The sequence below is a fragment of the Culex pipiens genome, chromosome 1 (assembly GCF_016801865.2).
Source record: "Culex pipiens pallens isolate TS chromosome 1, TS_CPP_V2, whole genome shotgun sequence".
Taxonomy (NCBI): Eukaryota; Metazoa; Arthropoda; class Insecta; order Diptera; family Culicidae; genus Culex; species Culex pipiens.
This window is the reverse complement of record NC_068937.1, coordinates 120706019-120726528: the sequence shown is the minus strand read 5'-3', so window position 1 is coordinate 120726528 and position 20510 is coordinate 120706019. Positions and strand designations below refer to the sequence as shown.

Sequence of the window (20510 nt, the reverse complement as noted above, 5' to 3'; positions counted from 1 at the left end):
ATGACCAACAAGTAAAAAAAAAAGAGTAAGACCAGCTATTGAAGAGAAGAGTATGATTAAAGTTGAGTCGGGTTAAGCCCATGACCAACCGGTAACAGAAAAAGATTAAGGAATGGTTGAGTCGGGTTCAGCCCATGACCAACAAGTAAAAAAAAGAAAAAAAAAGAAAGACCAGCTATTGAAGAGAGGAGTATGGTTAAAGTTGAGTCGGTTTAAGCCCATGACCAACCGGTAAAAGAAAGGAGGATTTAGCAATGGATGAGTTGGGTTAAGCCCATAGCCAATTATTGAAAAGGAATTTTTGGGAAGGTTGAGTCGGGTTAAGCCCAGGACCAACCAGTGAAAAAAACATTCTAGGAGAAGTTTGAAGAATGATGAGTCAGGTCCATGGCCAACGCTTGGAAAAAGGGAGTTAGGTACAAGTTGAGTCGGGATAAGCCAATGACCATCCGAAAAAAGGAAATATTAAGGAAAGGCTGTTTTAGGTTAAGCCCATGGCAAATCATTGAAAGAGGGAAAGTTTGGGAAAGGGTTGAGTCGGGTTAAGCCTATGACCAACCATTATAAGAGTTAAAGTTTAAGAAAGTTTTGAATTGGGTTGGGGCCATGGCCAACAATTGAAATAATGGGCCATTTTGAGAGGAGTTGAGTCGGGTCAACCTATGGTCGAGTCCATGGCCAACTGATGTTCAACAGTATGGTTCTGGTCCGAAGAGTCAGAGAATAAAGCTTTCTAGGCCCAGTGGAAAAAAATAATAATTTATCCCAAAAATGACGAACTTCTGTTTGCTGGCATATAGGGCGGTCAGCCAAAAAAAAAAACAGCTGGAAGTCGCCTAACATAAAACAAAAACTCTTGCTTGAAAGGGATAGCAAACCTGATGCGAACAAATAGCTGCCATGTAAACATATTTTGAATGTGTTGGTAGACTTCTGACTTGAAAGCCTTATTACTAAGCTATATCCATGGGCAGGCGTAGAGGAGGCGAGTCACTGTCAGTGTGCAGGAGAGAGAACTCGTATTAAAGCGTGGATAATGAGACTGAAGGTTTGCTCCGTGCTATCCAGACTGTATATCCATAGAGTTTCCAGAAAGTTGAGTCGAGAGCAGCCCATGTACAACTACAAATTAAATTAGAAGGGGTCTTTGCGATCAAGGCCAACTACCATTAATATAGATAACAAGAATGAAAGAAGAAGTAGCATCGAGTAAGGCCCGCAATAGGGACGTGATGTTATATCGTGCTGTTATCTGGGTTTTTAGTGGAAAAGTGCTGAGTCATCGTCTAAAAATAGACGGCGTCCTATCTCCCCTATTAAAATGAAGTCGATAAAGTAGTCGGTTTCAATGGAGGAAAAGTGGAAAACGTGGTCTAAAAATAGCGACGCCATCCCCTATAAACTATTCATAAAGGGAGTTTTTAGCAAAAGTAGTGGTAATAAAGATTTGTAGGGTTATGTTCTAAGGAGTTTCAGAAGGCTGAGTCAAGCACAGGCCATGGTCAGTTTAAAAGAGAGTGAGTTCCACAAAGTTGAGCCAGGATGGCCTCTTAAAAGAAAGATCTAGAGGGGTTGAGTAGGATAGAGTCAGTTGACTTGTGTTTGGTTTTGGAGTTTTCAAATTTAGAAATAGGAAGACGAATATGAATTCAACAGTGCGGTTAGCGAAGTTAAAACATTGTTTATTACATAGCTTAGTATTCATGATGGAAGGAAGTAGTCGATTGGGAGGAGTTAGGATGTTCTGGCAGGTTTTATAGATCGATTAAAGAACAAGAGCCATTGTTTGAAACATTCAATGAATCAGAGCATTTTAGTATTTTGGAAAATATGTCAACTTTGAATATAATTATGGATTCATTTTCTAATTTACTGTATACACAATTATTTACAACAGAGTTTGATTGTTTTTCGCTATCGGTTTGTAGCAGGATTGGGTCCGTAAGCTCGACAATGTTGGAATAAGAAGACAACAACTTCCTTAGTTGCTGTGCTACCTTAAGATTTATATTGTATTTGACGGGTGTTGCATACTCGTGTTTTTGCGAATAGGAAAAAGGTAACTGTGTAAAAGAAATGGATTGTGTTGAATTTCAATTGTTTTATAACTGATTTAGGTAGTTAATACAGATCTAGAATGTTTTCCATAGATTTTTTAGTATCTCGTTGAGATTAGAATCTGAGGATTTGTTATTCGCTTGACAGTTGACGAATGAAATGGATATTATTTGTAATGGCCTACTTGCATAAACATGAGGAATGTAGAATTTGTAAAGTTCATGATTGTTTTGGTTTGTACTAGAGTTTGTATGAATGATTTAAAATGGTTTTGGTATTGTGTTTTTTTTTTGTGAATTTGTATTAGGTTAATAGTGTGAGATTGGCAAAACTGAAATGTTGAGAGGAGCAGTCTTAAAATTGTGCGATGAAGATTTGTGAATACCAAAAGGTGGTTACATTGGAGACAGCTTTGAATTTTTTTTTTTTGACAATTTTTAAGTAAATGGCGTGAGTTTCAATTCGTTTCCATGCTACTGAGGAGTGGTGTAAGGAAAGTTACGGAAGAGAAATGAAGGTAGAAAAGTTACTCAACCTCTTTGTGAATATTTATGTGGTTTCCCAGTCAAAGAGTTGACTATATGTGACATTTAGAGATATCTTCTAGACATACCTCGAAATGGAGTAATGAATGATAACTTGAGATCTGATATCTCGTGGGCATTAATATCGTTAAAATTGTTTGTTGCATTTTTCCTCGTACTTTTCTGTTTTTTTTTTTCTCTTATTTTTTCAGGTGCGGTGGAGGAAAATGGAAGGATACACAGCCTAAAGGAAATCCGTTGATTTGCTTCTAGTAAGATCAGATGCTAGAACGAGGACTGTAACGATGCCTGACTGCAGAAAGAGTTACGTTACTTCTATGCACTTGTCCTTATTCCTTGAAGGGGAGGATGTGGTATCCTAGATTATGTGTGTAACGAGTGAGACAGACAGTTGTGATTGGTAAACGGGATGATGCGTGTAAGTGAGGAGAGTCAGTCTGGGTGTGAAGGTGAATAAAGATGGATCGTGGGTTCCTCGAGTGTGAATCAAATATCGATTGTTTTATTAAGTATAAACTACAGAATATCACACGTACTACGCGCAAGCTGCTCGGTTGCCAACACTGGTATCACGTTTATTGACGTCTGATCGGTGGGTTTAGTGGTTCAAACTTTCAAATTGTTTTTTTTGTAGAAATCTAGAGTTTTTTTTTTTATTAGGTCCTATAAACATATGAAAGAAAATAGTTTATTGGTCATTTTCAAAAAAAAAACTCTGGAAATGGAAAAAGGAGGTGTCGATTATTGCTGCAGCCAATGCTAGAAGGTGCAAGTCTGATCAGGACACGTGCCACAACAAGTACAATTTTCCTTACGCCGGGCAAAATATTGCCAACATTACAAACAGATCAGATCAAAAATTGAATAAGCGATTGGTTCGCGGTATGAGCTTTTTGAAAAAAGCGTCGAGATGATCACCGATCGTACCGAACGGATTGGATGCTCACTAGTCAGCTACCAGTCGGACGTTTGTGTGCAACTACTCCTCCTCTAACATGCAGTTTCAGCCGATTTATGTCGCGGGAAGCGCTTGTTCGAGGTGTACAACCAGCTGCAACGGGGTTGTGCAACATGAACGAAGTTGTTGTTCCTAGACTGTTATTGTTTTGGACAACAAATGATAAAGTAAATAAACAATTGTATGTTTTAAACTTGATTTGGTACAAACTTGCAACTATCGCCTTCGCAGCATTTCATGATCAAAGTCATTGAAACATACTACTGTTGAGTCGACGACACGACAAGCCACTCGGTTCCAAAAAGTGGGTACCAAATCGGCTTACCCCTTCGGTTCCGCGGGAACTGGAAATGTCAAAGTGGAAACGTCAAAAAAAAATTCAAAAAAATCTTGAATTTGGCAGCACTTGCTTGGTGACAGCGAGAAATGTCATTTTGACAAAACATTTATTTTTTCGTGATCTGCCTACTTCGGGGACCGGTTGCTGACCTGGGAGAAGCGTAACTTCCTGTGGCTTTTGGTCAGCACCGGGACCACATCCGGCCACCCACTCGTCCGGAACCGATAGTCAACCTACGACAGTGTACCTACCACCGGTCATTTCGACGAGGAACCACCGCCGTTGATGCTACGCCGCGTAGTGAGTTAGCTGGAGGATTTTTTTTTTCGAACCGAAGCGGAACGAGTGTGGGATGAGGATCTACGACGGAGTTTCCAAGGTCCTAGGTCATGCTGTGGTGGCGCTGGTCAATAACCGGTACGTGGGCACGGCGACACATTGCGTGGTCGGGAGGGAGGTCGAAAAGAAGGAGAAAACGCTGTACTTTAAATCGATAAAATATGGTTTGACTTTTTGATAAACAATTTCTTTCCAATTGTAGAATCAGTCCGGTTGTACGACACCACGATAGAGATCGACTGCATCGAGCAAGACGGCGAGAAGATTTGTGCTGATTCTCCGTTGGACGTGACACTGGAGGAGAAGACTTCCATCCGAAGAACGCCGAACTGAGCAAACTAAACGACATTGCGATGCCATGGATAGCCCAGAACGTTCGTACACGGACTTAAGGAGTTCGATGGCCGGTGACGTCAACTTTGTGACCGGATTCGGACGCATGCTGAATAGCAGCCGCAGTCCAATCAAGCAAAAGCAGGGCATCAAGGTGTACGACTAGGAACGGAGCCGGGCTAAGTTTTCAACAAAAAAGAGGACATGCGCCGGTGGAGACTTTGCCAAGGAGATTCGGGCGGTCCGTTGATGAAGCTTCAGATGGTTTGAACGCTGGAGGGTGTGGTACGAGGGGTGAGACACAGTGAATCGACAATTTGTACACTTATTGATTAGCGCTCCTTTTTGTCAATTAGATTGAGATCTAAAACAAAGTTATATTGACACCTAGCGAATGTGTTTTTTTTTTTTCTTGCGTTTCGAATTCATCCGAGGAACCCAGATTCCGAAGCATAGATTTCGGCAAGTTGCTGTACGTAGTATAGTGGCTTCAACAAGCAGCGAACTCAAGGCTGAGGCCCGCTACTATCTGTCCAGCCGACCAAGGACCAGAAAGTATGAGGAACTGATTACCGTACGTGATCCAAGAGCCCAACGGATGATTGATGCTGAAAAATAGTCAGACGAGGACGGATTCATTGGAGTAGTTGCCATGCTAACTCCCACGAGTGGACCCAAGGCCTTCAGCTTCCGTAAAAACGACACTCCGTCGCCCTCTCAAAACCCGTTGACCCCTCCAAAGTAAGCTAGAAGTGGCCTTCACCCTAAGATGCCGACCTTTTCAACATCCTCGAAACTCGCACCGACACCAGCTTCAAGATCTGCCAAAAAATCGATTTCAAATTGCTTCGGTGGATTATCCGAACAAGAAAACAACCAGCTTTTTATTGGGTACCGTTACAAAAAAAAAAAAAACAAGAAAGAAACTTCTAAAAAAACTAAGAAATCTCAAAACAAAACATTCACAAGGATTCACTCTCAACAGCCCGACGTCCTCGCCGCACAACAGCTGGTACAGGATGCTCAACGATCCTTGAACATCCTAATGCGCTAGTCGTAGTACAACGCAAGTGTCGCCGACGCTGTTTGTACAACGATGACCTTTTGTCCTAGAGAATACGCGAGAGCTTGGAGAGAGGTCGGTTCGTAGTCGCCGGCCAGAATGTTGGCGTAAAAACTGCTGATCACTCTGCGATCTTAATCTATACAGATGAAGCACCGTTGGTTGATGGCTATTTGTCCTTTTCCGGTGGTTTTCAACGCCACCGGTGAATCTGGTCAGCTTTTTACAGTTCTTAAAATAAAAATCAAAAATTAAACATAACATAAGACAAAGTGCGTACCGTTTCCATACCTTTACTTAACTGCAACTCAATTGCCTCGCAAAAGATTGAGTCCGCTTCGAGATGAATCGCTCCTTGTGCGTGAGCTTCCGCATCTGCCGGCGTCTTCGGAGAAATCATTGGCAAGATTTTCGGTTCTACCAGCACTGGCTGTAAGATTCGACACAACGATGACCCGGTGGCCATTGCCGGAGTCGGCAACCAGGGGCGGGATGATCTTCAGAGCGAGCCGGAGATCACACTGGAAAGGCACTTCGTTGAACAGCCGGTCGCGGAAGAACCGGCCATCGTGGCGGTTTGTGTTGTTTCGAGGTTGCCGGGCTATGGTAGGTGCTGGATGGGACAACGACCGTTACAAAATGGCAGGTTGTGGCGCTGGCTGAGAGTGGACATACAGGGATTAGAAAAGGCACTCGGAGCAGCACACTTTGAATCAGCTGCAGCCAGACCCAGCTCCGCTGTCTGTTTCTCTGCGGCGGCTGCTAACAGCTTCCTCTTCTCCAAGGGGACTTCTTTTCATCCGAGCCGTAAAAAGCAATAGCGGCCGTTGGCCGCTTCTCTTTTTTTTCAGCCAGCTAACACGCCGACTTTTCAGGCGGTTTCTTCGGAGCATTTGCAATGGGAGAGCTTTCAACGGGAAAAAACTACCGAAGATTAACTTCTGGGAGGACTCTCACTTGGTGTTGTAGATCACTTTGAACCAGGTTGGTCTTTCTACGTGCCGGAATTACACTTTTTTGTTGCTAAAAACGGAATTACGGACGAAATGCGGAACGCAAACGAAAAAAAAAATCAATCAAAACACAAAACAGCTGTTTTCCCAATTGTAAATATTTAACACCAAGCAGTGCTGCGAGGAACATTTATTTCGACGAAAACCGAGGGGTTCCTCAAAGTTACCGTGACTTTGCTGAGTCACGGTGATTTCACGGAATTCACGGAGGGACAACATTTTAATAAGGATTTTCCTCCGAGTGTCTTGTCGTGTCGTCGGTTGAGTGTTTATGTTTAACCTCAATACAAATAAACATCAACAACAAAACAAAAGAGTATGATGATTCAGGGTATAAAAGTCCATCGGCTTTTACGGGAACGATCAGTTCATCACCAAAATGATTCGGGCAGTGATAGGTCAGATTGTGAATTCAGTTATTATATTTTACTTGACTAAAAAATGCAATAGTTTTAGTTGCAGGCTTCTTCAGTCTATCCAGTCAACAGACCAACTACTGTGACCCAAAGTTGTGCCCATCTGGCGAACCCCACATCGCGTGCAACGGATTGAACAAGTTGTCCTCCACCTGTGGCCCCGGAGCCCAGGAAGTCAATCTCGCCCCTTTCCAAGACCTAATCCTGGATCTTCACAACCAGCTTCGCAACAGGGTGGCGCTGGGATTGCAAAACTATACCCGCTATGCGTTCTTTCCGCAGGCCGTCCGGATGCCAACACTGGTTCGTTTGACGTTTACGCGCGGGGTGCGTTTAGCGGTTTAACTTTTCTTGTAATTTACAGCAATGGGACGCCGAATTGGCCACGGTCGCTGCAACCAACGCCCGACGATGCATTTACGGGCATGACGAGTGCAGGTCAACAGTGCGATTTCAGTACGCCGGCCAAAATATCGGATTGTTTTCATACTACGCGCTAACCTTCACAGTTACCGAACAGATTACGGACTTTATCAACGATTGGTACTCGGAATACACCCTCACTACGCCAGCCTTTTTGGCCAAGTACCCAAGGGGCTATAACGGGTAAGATCTGGGTGCTGAAAAGACAGAATGCGTAACGTGATTTTCGAAAGCTCCCCACTGCTCCCCACTAATACAACTGCACTACAGCTGTAAACATAAACAAAGTAGAAGGCTATGTTCAAGCTCAAGCGTGACATATTTTTTGCTGCTGAAGTGAATTATTATAAAACATTTTGGATCTGTTGATGTTGATGTTTTCGATGAAAAATTAAGTGCTTCGCACTTTTTTCTTCGTGGACTAAACGATGGGCGGCCAAAAGAGGCCTTTTTTTGTTTTCCACGTGATGAAAAATTGTGTCAAAAGTGGGTGGAATTTCGTGAATCAGAAGAGCAACCGAATGGAAGTTCCGAGATTATGTGTAGTGATAATATCGGAGTAAGATTATCCAATATTATTTGGAAAGTACTATTCATAGTTATTGATAATTCGTCGCTAACATTTAAAAGAGCGTCATAAACATAGGTTTTTCGTGAGACATAGCGATTATAAAATTTTAGCGACGAATTATGCACGCAAAGAAATTCCGGTGACTATTGAATGCTCAATCACAATAACCCATCTGATGTTCAAATTATTGAGCATCGGATGCTCAAAGCGTTTCAAAAATTACCAACACCACCGTACTCTTAATCATACGATGCAGTTTTTTGTGTTAGTGTGCGTGTTTTTTTGCACACCGCCACTGTCAAGCGAAGAAATTCTTCTTCGGCCTTTTTAAAATTAATAGCCTGTTCTTCTTTTGCTACCAGTTTGACGTTTTTGTTTTTTCGCGTTGTCAGTTTTTACTTTGCGCGTCTGCCGAGTCGGATTTAACGGAGTTTGTGGGCATTCCGGTGTTCGCCACAGCTTGGCCAAAAGTCCAGTTCCCCGGGGGAATGCTTCGTGACAATAAGTGTTTGCTGTCAACCAAGAAGGTCGCTTGCTTCCTTTTCCTCCCTCTTTCCGTCGTCGGAGATCGACTTTGAGAACAACCAGCTCGGGGGAACCACCAGGAGGATCGCGTTGCTCGAGGAGCACATTGTCCACCGGAAGAACCAAAACCGGCTGAGCTATCTTGTCATCGGTACGGACGGTGAGCACGTTTCAGAAAATTTCAGCGCTGGAAAACAAGTGTGAGTGCTCTCATAGAATTTGTACAGTACATGTTCGATAACTAGGCGTTGTCTAATTAAGATGCTTTTCAATTGGGCGTCAACCAAATGTTACAAAAACAATCACAAGAAGAGTCAAAAAAATGATTTAGAGATACTTATATATTTTTTTTAAATCAAAACATAGGTATGTTGCATTTGCGATCCCCTCGTCATTTTTCGATTCATGCTCCCAGCCCAGTTATCGATCAAGTACTGTGTCTTAAAAAAATCCTTCTGAACATTTTACCAGGCTTGGAGAATTGCGTGAAACCGGTGGCCGAGTTGCGGATTGCCGTCGACCGTGTCAAGGAAGGGTCGAAGGTGGGTTTGGAGTACGTTATGGGATTGAAGGCACCAGTTCTTAGCGTGACGAGCTACCACTGCGTGCTGTGCGAAAATACGATCACCAGCTGCATCTTCTTGGTAAGGTTGAATGACATTTTTACCGAATAAATTGAATGACTTGAATTACTGACTTCCAGCATGCACTCAGAGCAGAACATTTCTACGAGCGATCAAAATGGGAACCACCCCGGCGATGATCACCACGTTAAACCATTGGCCACTACTCGCGACGACTGAACCTGAATCTTGTCGAGCAAGCTCGCCTGACCGACGCCGAGGCCCGATTGCCGTCGACAGTCTCCTCGCTGAGTTGGTGCAAGTCCAGTTCACAACCGATACATTCAACGCTCCCGCAACCCTTCACCGAGACTGCTCTCTAGAAGCCTACTTAGAAGATGCAGTCCTGGCCGGCAACGATCTCCGCTGCGCTTCTACGAACGATTGCGGCACGCGCAAACCTTCCCGACCGCGAACCGCGTCATCGTACCTTCAGCAGCCGCGATCGCGATCTTGACCGGAAGGATCCCTCCCATCGGGGTCCGGGTTTCGTCTAACAGCACGGGTGGGCCAGACGAACTACGAGCACAAGAAGATGCGTGTTGCTTCTCCGTCGAAGCAAGCCCCAGCGTCGTCGCCGATTCGGGGAACCGGTCAACAACACCGAAACTAGACTTCTCGAGGGAATCACCGGCTCGGATCTGCAAACGTTACTGTCAAACGCCGGAAATGTGATCGACTGCAAGGGCAAAATGGTCCAGCGTGATCTGAAACTGGTGCCATCAGACTCGTTGTAAATTATTGTCATAGAGATGACAAAACGACAGAAAAACATGCAATAGGTTGTGTTACTTTATATAAACAAGGAAATTTATTTATTATGTTAAAGCTAATAAAAAATGTGCTGTATGTTTTTCGATAATTTATGTTCTCTCTTGGGAGGAATATTTATCGACACAGCCAATTTGTCCTGCTAAACCAAAATTTAAACTAATTTGATCTTGATTTCTTGGTAATTTTGATTGGTTTAGTTTGAATTTTGGTTTACCAGGACAAATTGGCTGTTTCGATAAATATTCTTTGATGATTTTTGGTTTGTGTCTTGGGATATCGACTAAATCCCTCTGGTGGCGAAAAGCGGAACTAGCCCCACAAGCTGCTACGTACAGTGGCGCCACCAGTGGTGAATAGAGAAAACATCAAACTTTTGGTCGGCGGAGGCACGCATACACTCAAACGTGCTGTCAAATTGTCAAAAAGCATTTTGAACATCGGATGGGCAAAGCGCTTTGAACATCAAATGCGCATGATCGTTTATGACCATCCAATGTTCAAGAATTTTATACCAATGCTCAGAAAATTCCCATTGGCGGTTTTGCGTGTGCCAATCTCGATTTCAACCCTCTTATTAAGATGTTTTGACTTCGAATACCTCAATAGCCATCGATTTTTTTTTTATTCCTGACTAAATAAATTATAGATCGATCACAATACTTGCCACTTCTTGGTATAATTATGCGAACAGTAAATTGGTTCCGCTTTGACAGTTCTAAATTGAGGCCGCTTTGCGGACAACTATTCTGCACCCAGGGTAAGATACACTTAGTGTTGGAAGAGGGTGCGTTTAGTAACTTTTTGTTCCACATTTGTTGGTTAGTCCAGACATTGGCCACTTCACGCAGATTGTCTCGGATCGGACCAACCGCATCGGATGTTCGTTGGTCACATATTACGATACCACCTGGATTAACCAGTACTTTGTTTGCAACTACGCACTGATTAATCTAATCGGTCAACCGGTGTATGTGGCGGGCATAGCCTGCTCCAAGTGCACCACGGGTTGTAGCGTTAAATACCCAGGACTTTGCAACACAAATGAAATAGTCATTGCTAAACCATAAGATCGTAACTAATTTTAAAGATTTAAGTCACAGCTGCACGTAGCTCAACTCTTCCTCAAACCAAATCCCCACGCCTGAAGAATAAAACAATCGCGATAGTCTGAAAAGTTTTGGCGTCCAGCTTTGTGTTCCCTGTCGCAGCTTTTAGCTTTTCTTTTTAAACTACAAATGACGGGTTTTAAGGAGGGACCGAAGAAGAACGATTCAATCGTGACAACTTAAAAGTCCATAGCGAAACGTGAGCTAGCTGATGGATTTTAATTTTTCGTAAAAACATGCCAACCAGCTGAAACGATTTCCACGGGGATGGCGGGCAAAATGGTACTCAGAACTTGTTGTCAAAAAGACAAATGGAAAAAAAATTAGGTTTTTAATCTAGATTGAAGGTGTAAAATAAGGAAATACAATATTTTTCAAAGAACGTACCTCAAACTGAAATCAAGTTCATTGTCCTCTGTTGTTCTCTTATGTTTGTCAACCTGGTCACATCATCAATTTGTAATTAGTGATGCACGTGTTCAGTACACCCAAAACGTCCCTTTTGTAAAAAAAAAAACTTTCACCACCAGCAGTGTTCCCAGTGAATGACCACTTGCAGCAGTACAATCGCAGCAAAAGGATTAATTCTCTATTTCGAAGATTTCTTTCGTACCACCCAATTTTCCATTATCATTCCAAGAGTTGAGCTATTTCCATTGCCTATCACGACGAGCACGATCCGACGATGAAGGTGGCGTAAAGGTTCGCGGAAGAAAACTTTGTCACGACAGGATTGCGGAAAATTCCCGCGAGGAAAAGCGCTGGGAGGGTTGGGCAGCTCGAAACTTGCAAACAATAGAACAATTCTAAGCGAAATTCGCTGCGAGAGTTTAATTTAATTTAAAATTATCTTCATCCCGGGTTTCCTCCCACTTTTGGCTGGAAATTGCATGTCGCTCTTTTGTGTGTTTTGTTTTGCGAAATTTTCCCGAAAAGAATGTCGGTTTTGTTTTCTCACTTTCTTTGGAAGGGAAAGTTTTGGCCACCCTACCCCAACCCCCCTGTGCGAACTTATCGGACGGGAACGAGTTTTTATCGATGACAGTGACATGGTGGAAAACTTTAAACTTTTCCGACTATAGTTGGATAGACGACGGTGGTTTTGACCTCAAACGGAAGATCTGAATAGGAGAAGACAATTGCAGAGTTGCACTTTTTGTGAGCGAAGCCATCAAAATGAGTTTTATTGTGCTTGCTATAAAACGAAAATATCGCAATCGAGACTACGAGTGTTACAGTGTTTTCATTTTGTAATAAGACAGATAAGACTAAAATAGCATGAACTATAAAGATATGTTTGCCATTATGGCATTTGAAAAAATCTGTCAAAAGTATACCTAAAGGAATTTCAATATAGTAAAATTTATTATAGAAACTTTGACAGTTGGAATAAACCACCCAGATTTTAACCACAATGGCGTAAAATATCACTGCATTTCACTAAATTTGGTGCGAATAATTGCTACAACACCGTGAACAGTCATTGAGAGCAAAACTCCATCTTGCCAACAACTTTTACATCCCCATTTCAGATTACCCATCAAAATCCACTTATCAGAAGTTGCTTACAGTTTCTTCGTCCTGTAAGAGGACTTATCTAGCTTTCCAGAGCGCGATGGTGTCAATTAATCTCAACCCAGAAAACTTTCCCTTTGCGGTGAAAATAACCATTCCGAATCGATGATGGTTCCGACGACAGTGTTTTTAATGACCGAGCGGAAACTTTCTCCTCGTGCGTCCCATCATAATCCTCCCGAACAACGAGGGACGGAGTTTTGAGGTTAGGTCATATGAAATGGTTACATTTCAACAAGTTCAACCCCTTTTCCCCCAAACGAACCTAGCAAGCCAAAATGTCACCACTTTGGGATGCTGCAGGGTACGCGTGTGAGTGCGAGTGAAAGGATTAGCAAGCTTGCTTGGATTGCCATAAATCACGTGCGGAAATTATTTTCCGAAAAGTTTATTTAATTTAGCAGTTTTTTTTTTCATCTCTTGGAATGATTTTTTCCCATCGACATGAGGACAGGGGGTCCGCAGCTTTGATTTATTCTGTACAGTTTTTCAGTTTTCCGTTTAACCCAAACCCCATACAAAACTTGCCCACACGTGCTCATTTAGCCATAAAAAATGAATTATTGACGTTAATAAGGGGGAGGACGGCGCACATACGTCGTTTTGGTGTACACTTTTTCCGCCAAGAAATGGAGTGCTTTTTATCGTCAAGTGCTCTCGAGCGAACTCTCGGGCGAATTCTAATCTATTTTAATGAATTATGAAAATTTATAGCGAAAGAATTTGGGTCGTCCTAGCGGGGATGCGAGTGTGAGGATTCATGTGGGATTTTGGCGAGTATGCTCCGAAGGTTTCCGGGTATTCAGGAATGAGGAAAAGGGTTAAGAAATTTTAATTTAATTTCAATTTTCCAAGTGTGCCAGCACAAGTGTTTTAATATTCATGTAATTAAACAAGCGCTGGTGATGAGAACATGTTTCCGACTGGCTTCTTGTTGGTAAGGTAAGGTAAAGGAAAAAAATCATTAATTTTTTAATTTTCAAAAAATGCTAATTTAACAATTAGAAATATGAAACGTAATTCCCCTGCCATTTTGAATTTTATATTTTTGATTACTTCTAATTTTATTAGCCATCGAACTTTTGGACTTTAAATTAAAAAAATAGTGTCAAGTTGACACAATTTTGAAGAATACGTGACTGTTTCAACAGTTTTTACGTAAATCATTTTGTTTTAAACCAAACACAACAAACACGGCGAACGCTAACCATATTTAGACAATTGGCAGGATATTTGTCACCGTTATACCGCAAAAGCCTCAATTTGGAATTAAGTAGATCTGGAGTGGATTATAATCAGTCTCCCACGGGCTATATAAAATTGAATACAACTGAGGCAAAAATCGTCAGTTTAGCGAAGCGAATACACGATGCATCTACTGACAATAGGTGAGTCCGTAATAGAGGTGTTTTGACTATCACGAGTAACACTCGAGTTGCATTTATCGAGCAATTTCGGTTTAACCTTAGTTTTCATTTGTTTGATTTGGCCAACATAATTTGTCAAGCCATATTTATAACATTCTTTATTATTGACCGTTTTAACTTTGTATAGAACCATAGAACGGAAGAAACTTAATAACAAGCTGTACTTCAACTACTTACAGTCTCCGCCCTGGTCTGCGTTGGTCTATCCACCCAGCAGACTAACTACTGCAGCCCGAGCCTATGCTCCAATGGAGGCCCCCACATCGCGTGCAACGGGCTGACCAAGCTGTCCGCCTCGTGTGGTTCCGGATCTCAGGAATTCTCACTGACCGCCGCCAATCAGGCTCTCATCCTGGACCTGCACAATAAACTTCGCAGCACGATCGCTTCCGGCAAGCAAAGTTACAAGACAAATGCATTCTACCCACAAGCATCGAGGATGGCAACACTGGTGAGAGGCGGTTTTTGACGTTTTTGTGCGTTTAGTAGTTTATTACGTTTTTCTTCTTCTTTGAAGCAATGGGACCAAGAGTTGGCGAATATTGCCGCTGCCAACGCGAGACGATGCGTCTACGGACACGACCGTTGCCGGAACACGGTGAAATTCCCGTATGCTGGACAAAATATCGCCATGAAGTGGTACTATGGAATGACGTTTGGCGTCAACCAGTTGATCACCGGCTTTGTCAACGATTGGTATTCGGAGTTCAAGGACGCTAATCCCAGCGTAATCGCCAAGTATCCAAGTTCGTGGACTGGGTCAGTATGGGGAATGTCAACTTTAAATTTTTTTAAGCTTATTCTGGGTTAATTTCAGACCCCAAATCGGACACTTTACCCAGATCGTTTCCGATAGAACCACTCGGGTTGGGTGCGCCATGGTGCGTTTTAAGGAGGGCCAGTACACGAAAGACTATATTGTGTGCAACTACGCGCTCACAAATATCATTAACCAACCGGTTTATGTCGCAGGAACGGCCTGTTCCAAATGTACGACGGGTTGCAATTCCAAGTACCCGGGATTGTGTAACCAAACCGAGAATATTGTAGCTAAGCCGTAAGAGAAATAAAACTTTTTTTGACAGGTCAAAAGTATGTTTAATCATTCATCAATCCCAATACTTTGCCTCAATTCCCTCCTCCACGTTGCACAGACCGGGATAGTTGTCGTTGCATCCGGTCATGCATCCGGAGCATGGAGCTCCACCCACATAAACCGGCTCCTCCCGGATGTTTGTGATGGCATAGTTACAAACAAACAACCACTGGGTCGTGAACGCCTGCTGGAAGCTAACCAACGAGCATCCCACGTGGGTTGCCCTGTCCGCCGCAATCTGCGTAAAGTGGCCAACCCTCGGTCTGTAAACGACTTCCTTTAAAACATAACCTAAAAAACAAGCCTAGTCAACCTTACCCTCCCTTCCGCACATTGTAGCTCTCCAGCTGTCCCATCTCGACGTCCTCGTACTCGGCGAACCAGTCCGAGATGACCAGCATCACCAGTTCGGCATCGGTTCTCGCCCGGCCAAAGTTTCCGATCAGCGCAATGTTCTGCCCGGCCAGCGGGAACCGATCGGTACTGCGGCACGTGTCGTACTCCAACTTACAGCGCCGAGCGTTGGCCGCCGCAACGCTGGCCAGTTCCGCATCCCATTGCTGAAAGAACCTCCAAAGAGTGAACCACTAAACGCACCCCTTTCAAAAACAAAGCAAACCGACCATGGTTGCCATCCGAGCAGCCGGCGGAAGGCGCCCATTGCTGGAGGAAGTGACTCGTCCACTAGCAACACGGCTGCGGAAAGTGTTGTGCAGGGCCACGATCATGGCCTGCTTGTGGGAATCTAGTGGGATTTCGCGCGCTGATGATCCACAGCTCGGTGCCAGCTGGGTTAGTCCGTTGCAGGCAATGTGGCGCCCTTTGCCGCGGCATAACTTCCGATCGCAGTAGTTAGTCGCTTGGACTGCGATGACCAGAGCGGTCCAAAGTAGTACTGCTTGGGGAAAGGGAGCTGGTCATCGTTTAAGGTTGGTTGTCCAACTTACCTGATGGTAAAAGCTTCATGATGGTGGTATACCTCGAACTAAACATGCTTCAGAGCAAGTAATAAGCTATATATAATAAAACTCATGTTTTGTTTTAAGCCTACAGGTGTTTTTCGAACAGATTGCTTCATGCAAATGTTTACGTCAATTTAATTAGTAAAATAAAAATACGGAGACGTATCTCTAATTTCTCATTTTATTGGGCAGAATGACATTCTAGTTTCATACAAACATTTATTAAACAATTTCATTCTCATGGCACAATCCGGAATAATAGGTGCTACAGCCGGTGTAACATCCACCACACGCTGGCCCGGATACGTACACCCAAAATTCAGAATCGAGATAATCGTTCTCTCAAAATTTATTGAGGGATCAGTGCCAAAATCGATAGAATAATGGTACCAACTCACACCATCATAACAAATGAGTTCATTCGTTAGTTGAATCAATAAATCTCCAACAAGTGTCATACATCGACTTCTGACTTCTCCTTGGTCACCAAGTTGTGGTGGCCGAGGCAGCTAAGTCATTGGATTGGTTTGTCAAAGGTCTCTGGTTCGAGTCCCGTTGTCGACACTTTTGGTTTTTTGTTTGACGGATGAACTTTTTTTGCAAATGAACCTCGAGAGAATAGTTCTATCACCCATCTCGAGCTGTGTTCTCTGCGTCCGTGAATGGTACCACTATTCTCTCGACTCGAGACCATCATTCTCTCGGACTAGCGCTGCCAGTTTTGGGTGTAGACTGGTTCATTAATGATATTGGTAATGGAATAATTACACACACAAAAGTAATTCGTCCATCCTGCTGATTCATTTCCGAATTTAGTTTACATAATTATATTGGAAGCTTGGACTGCTTTGCAAAGTCCCAGACAAAACCTGAAGTGTTAAATGGTAGCTGGGGAGGCCAGCTATTGCTTAACAATTCGAATTTCGTGAAAAATTTGCATAAAGCCTTAGAATTTGTGAAATGGTTCCAGCTGTCAAAATGCGTATGCGCCCTTTTCAAATGTTGCTCCAGAGTTGTTCTATCGGTGGCAGCAAAGTGCAGAAAATCGTTTTCATTTTCCCACCCCGCGACCCACCCGCGCCGTATTAAGATAGATGATACTCATTTAAATGATAGATATTTCCCGTTTTCTATATGATTCTCATGTGTGTAGCCATAAATTTCGCCTTCGTTCATTTCGTCCTTGCTGGAGTGAAGAAAAGGAGCTATCTCTTTTTTTTTGCACTACTGTCATCATTTTGTGCGCGCTAGCTGCAAGCTTTTTTGGAATTTGAATATGAAATTGTTGTCTTTCTATTTTATTTTATGGCAAGTTTCTGCAAGAAGTGGGGGAGTCATTTATTTTTTGTCGAATGCTTCATTCTCCGACAGCCACAAAGAAAACATATTCGATAAAGATTTTACCAAGGTTTTATTATATGTATCGTAGCAGTGATTTAGCGATGATGCCACGCAAGACTGTCCTATACGTTACTGAACGGGGTGGAAACACATCACGATATGGCTCATTCGCTCTGCAACGTTTCGTGACGTGATTGAGCGATCAATTACAATTGATTTACGAATTTTGAATTGTGTGAAGAAGTCACAATAAAAAGTCTAAATTTTGTAAGACAGCGAGGTATTACAAGATTTTGAATGAATTGACAGATTTAATCTGACTAAATGTCATGATCTAGGGTTCATGACTCTATCTTATTCTTCTCTTACTCTTGTCAATGTGAAACGGGAGGCCAGTTCTTAGACAACTTCTGTTCAACTTATATGAATTTCTGAACTCGACAGATTTCTTGCTATCGACTTCATAATCGTCTTTAAACACACAGAACTTGTTTTAGTTACGGCATTTTCCCTAAAACTGCTTTTAAAAACTTAAATCGTGGTGTCAAGATGGCGGCGCCTTCCCGTTTCACCTTAACGTGCTCTTCCGCTCACATAATGCAAACTGTCATGTGAGCAATTCTTTACGAAATCGGCCGATTTCAACCATTTTTATTTTTTGTATTTTTTTAATTGGCTCAAACTTTGTGGGGGCCTTCCCTATGACCAAAGAAGCTATTTTGTGTCATTGGTTTACCCATACACTGCCCATGATTGAAAATTCGGCTATTATGCCAAATCAAGTTTTCCGAGAAAAACGCGTTTTAGTGTTTGTCACCAAATCTCCGTCAAGGCAATTTCCCATAAGAGTGGCATTTTAGTCGTTTGGTTTTTCGCAGCGTCAGCCAAGTTTAAACAATATTCCAGTGAAATTCAAGTTTCAAAAGATGCGTTGGAACATTCTCTACCACCGGGTGCTAATATCTCGTTTTTGCCAAAAGTGGTTATTAGCCGTTTTTACAATGGTGGGCAGTACAAGGCTACAACAATAGTACGTACATATTCAAACAGCTGTAACTTTTGAGTGAATTTTCTGATCTATTTTAAAAATATAGGTGCACGAAAATTTTTTTTTCGTTTTTTTTAATTAACTATAGTTTGGCAAAAAACTCATTTTCCCAAAATATGTTTTTTTTTATTTTCGAGATTTTTTTACATGTTTTAGAAAGTTTTGAGTAGAGGTGGGCAAAACCGCTTTTTTTTAGGAGCCGCTCATTTTCGTTCGCTTATTAAAAAGAACCGCTCTTTTGAACGGCTCTTTCGCTCTTTTTCAAAGTTTGGATAAAAAGGGTTTTTTTAGAATCGTGTGATTTTATAACTTATTTTACATTGGACTTTTATAAATTATTTGATAAAACAAATTAAAACTGAAAACGAGAAGATGCCTTTGGAAACCATAAGTCTTGGTGGTCTCTTTGTCAAGATTTCTACTCGAACCTAAACATTCGAGTAATTGAATGGCATCCAAACTTAAATCTAGGATGCTGAAAAATTGTTTTTTATTACGTTTATTTCTGCAAGAATCGAACTAATGCTGATGTTTTATTTGAAAAAAATATTCTGTGAAATCTTTTCTACATTCTGATTTAATCGATAAAGTCTAGAAACGCTAAAGTTTAATCGGACAAAATGATTTTTTTTCAAAAACCTCTAAACTATTCAGTAGATTTTTGGTAATATTTTACAAATTATGCAATTTGAAATGCTCAAATTCGTGTTCTGGTAATACATTAGTGTACAATCAGTTGTACAATGATTTTCTTTTACATTTTGTTTAGACAATCATTCACTTTTGAGATACATTTTTATTAGCATTGAAATATTTGAAATTGCATTTTCAATTCTCAAAAACAAATTTAAAACTTTTTTTTTAATTCAATAAATTTTATTTATAACATAAATCATGCCATCTTGAAACGGTTCTTTCAAAAGACCGAAGTTTAAAAAGAACCGCGGTTCTTTTTTTCTGAGCCACGATTCGTTCGCTCTTTTTAGTGAACCGGCTCTTTGAGCGGCTCGCTCTTTTTTTGCCCACCTCTAGTTTTGAGCCATAGAGAAGTATGGTAAAAAAAATCTGCCGCCGAGTTATGACTTTTAGAAAAAAAATAGTGACTTTTGGAAAAAAATAGTGATTTTTGAAAAAAAATTTAATTTTATGCAAAAATAAAAATTTATAGCCATCGAATGTTTGATTTTAGCGAAATACATCGATTTTTTAAAAGAGTGACCATTTCCGATTTTTTTTAATTTCATAAAATTTGCAAAAAAATGTCAAAGAGACATTGAAGATATGACCACTGGTTGCTGGGATATAGCGGTTTAAAGAAAATGAACAAGAATTAAAATTGAAGTTTGCTAAATCTCACCCAAACAACACTCCATTTTCTAATGCTATCTCAGCAGCTAATGGTCCGATTTTCAATGTTAAAACATGAAACATTCGTGAAATTTTCTCATCTTTTCGAAAAAAATGTTTTGAAAAAAATATAATCATGACTAACATTTTAGAAGGGCGTAATAATGAATGAAAAAGCTCGGAAAATTTCACAAATTATTCATTCACATTGATTTTTTTTCTTCCGTGTACCAATTTTTTTCTTAATAGTCCTCAACAATACCTACAACTTAGCCCAGACACCAAATTGATCAGAAAATTCACTCAAACGTTACAGCTGTTTGAATAAGTACGTACCACTTTTGTATGGACAGCTGCCAAAATTGTATGGAGACTTGTATGGGTGGACCAATGACACAAAATAGCTTCTTCGGTCATTCCCACAAAGTTTGAGTCAAATAAAAAAATACAAATAAAATCCATTTCCGGTTTTGGTAGAGAATTGCTTATCTCGACGTTAAGGGTTTGTTCAAATATTACGTATCCCACTTGTCCGGCATTTTTCCTATACCTTTAACATGAGCTGTCATAAACCCTATACACCCCTCCCCCTCCCGCTATTCATGGATGTAATTGTTGAACGAACCC

At 41.6% G+C, this 20510-nt stretch overlaps 3 protein-coding genes and 1 long non-coding RNA gene across 4 annotated transcripts; 2 read left to right on the top strand and 2 right to left on the bottom strand.

Moving 5' to 3' along the window:
* Positions 1-4238: 4238 nt before the first annotated feature.
* Positions 4239-6892, bottom strand: LOC120423317 (uncharacterized). Its single transcript, XR_005606220.2, has 2 exons — positions 5928-6892; positions 4239-5867 (listed from the first exon to the last, which is right to left on the bottom strand). It is a non-coding gene; the product is annotated as an uncharacterized LOC120423317 (long non-coding RNA).
* Positions 6893-7028: 136 nt separating this feature from the next.
* Positions 7029-11371, top strand: LOC120423299 (antigen 5 like allergen Cul n 1-like). The gene is made up of 4 exons (XM_052706030.1): positions 7029-7047; positions 7112-7368; positions 7430-7671; positions 10805-11371. The coding sequence occupies exons 1-4, from the start codon at positions 7029-7031 to the stop codon at positions 11046-11048; spliced, it is 762 nt and encodes a 253-aa protein (XP_052561990.1). The 3' UTR covers positions 11049-11371.
* Positions 11372-13890: 2519 nt separating this feature from the next.
* Positions 13891-15171, top strand: LOC120423309 (venom allergen 3 homolog). Its single transcript, XM_039587074.2, has 4 exons — positions 13891-14050; positions 14269-14540; positions 14607-14848; positions 14907-15171. Exons 1-4 carry the CDS (start codon positions 14032-14034, stop codon positions 15148-15150), a joined length of 777 nt encoding a protein of 258 aa, XP_039443008.1. The 5' UTR covers positions 13891-14031; the 3' UTR covers positions 15151-15171.
* A 2-nt stretch (positions 15172-15173) lies between these two features.
* On the bottom strand, positions 15174-16205 carry LOC120423308 (antigen 5 like allergen Cul n 1-like). The gene is made up of 4 exons (XM_039587073.2): positions 16133-16205; positions 15809-16080; positions 15504-15745; positions 15174-15448 (listed from the first exon to the last, which is right to left on the bottom strand). The coding sequence occupies exons 1-4, from the start codon at positions 16176-16178 to the stop codon at positions 15199-15201; spliced, it is 810 nt and encodes a 269-aa protein (XP_039443007.1). The 5' UTR covers positions 16179-16205; the 3' UTR covers positions 15174-15198.
* Positions 16206-20510: the final 4305 nt, after the last annotated feature.

Excerpts from the sequence above, each read along its gene's own strand:
- LOC120423299 (XM_052706030.1), top strand. Across the intron at positions 7,369-7,429 it reads CCGTCCGGATGCCAACACTG|CAATGGGACGCCGAATTGGC; the intron begins GTTCGTTTGACG and ends TGTAATTTACAG. Across the intron at positions 7,672-10,804 it reads TACCCAAGGGGCTATAACGG|TCCAGACATTGGCCACTTCA; the intron begins GTAAGATCTGGG and ends TTTGTTGGTTAG.
- LOC120423309 (XM_039587074.2), top strand. Across the intron at positions 14,541-14,606 it reads CATCGAGGATGGCAACACTG|CAATGGGACCAAGAGTTGGC; the intron begins GTGAGAGGCGGT and ends TCTTCTTTGAAG. Across the intron at positions 14,849-14,906 it reads TATCCAAGTTCGTGGACTGG|ACCCCAAATCGGACACTTTA; the intron begins GTCAGTATGGGG and ends GGTTAATTTCAG.
- LOC120423308 (XM_039587073.2), bottom strand. The coding sequence starts at position 16,178 with ATGTTTAGTTCGAGGTATACCACCATCATGAAGCTTTTACCATCAG. Across the intron at positions 15,746-15,808 it reads CTGCTCGGATGGCAACCATG|CAATGGGATGCGGAACTGGC; the intron begins GTCGGTTTGCTT and ends AGGTTCTTTCAG. Across the intron at positions 15,449-15,503 it reads TACAATGTGCGGAAGGGAGG|ACCGAGGGTTGGCCACTTTA; the intron begins GTAAGGTTGACT and ends AGTCGTTTACAG.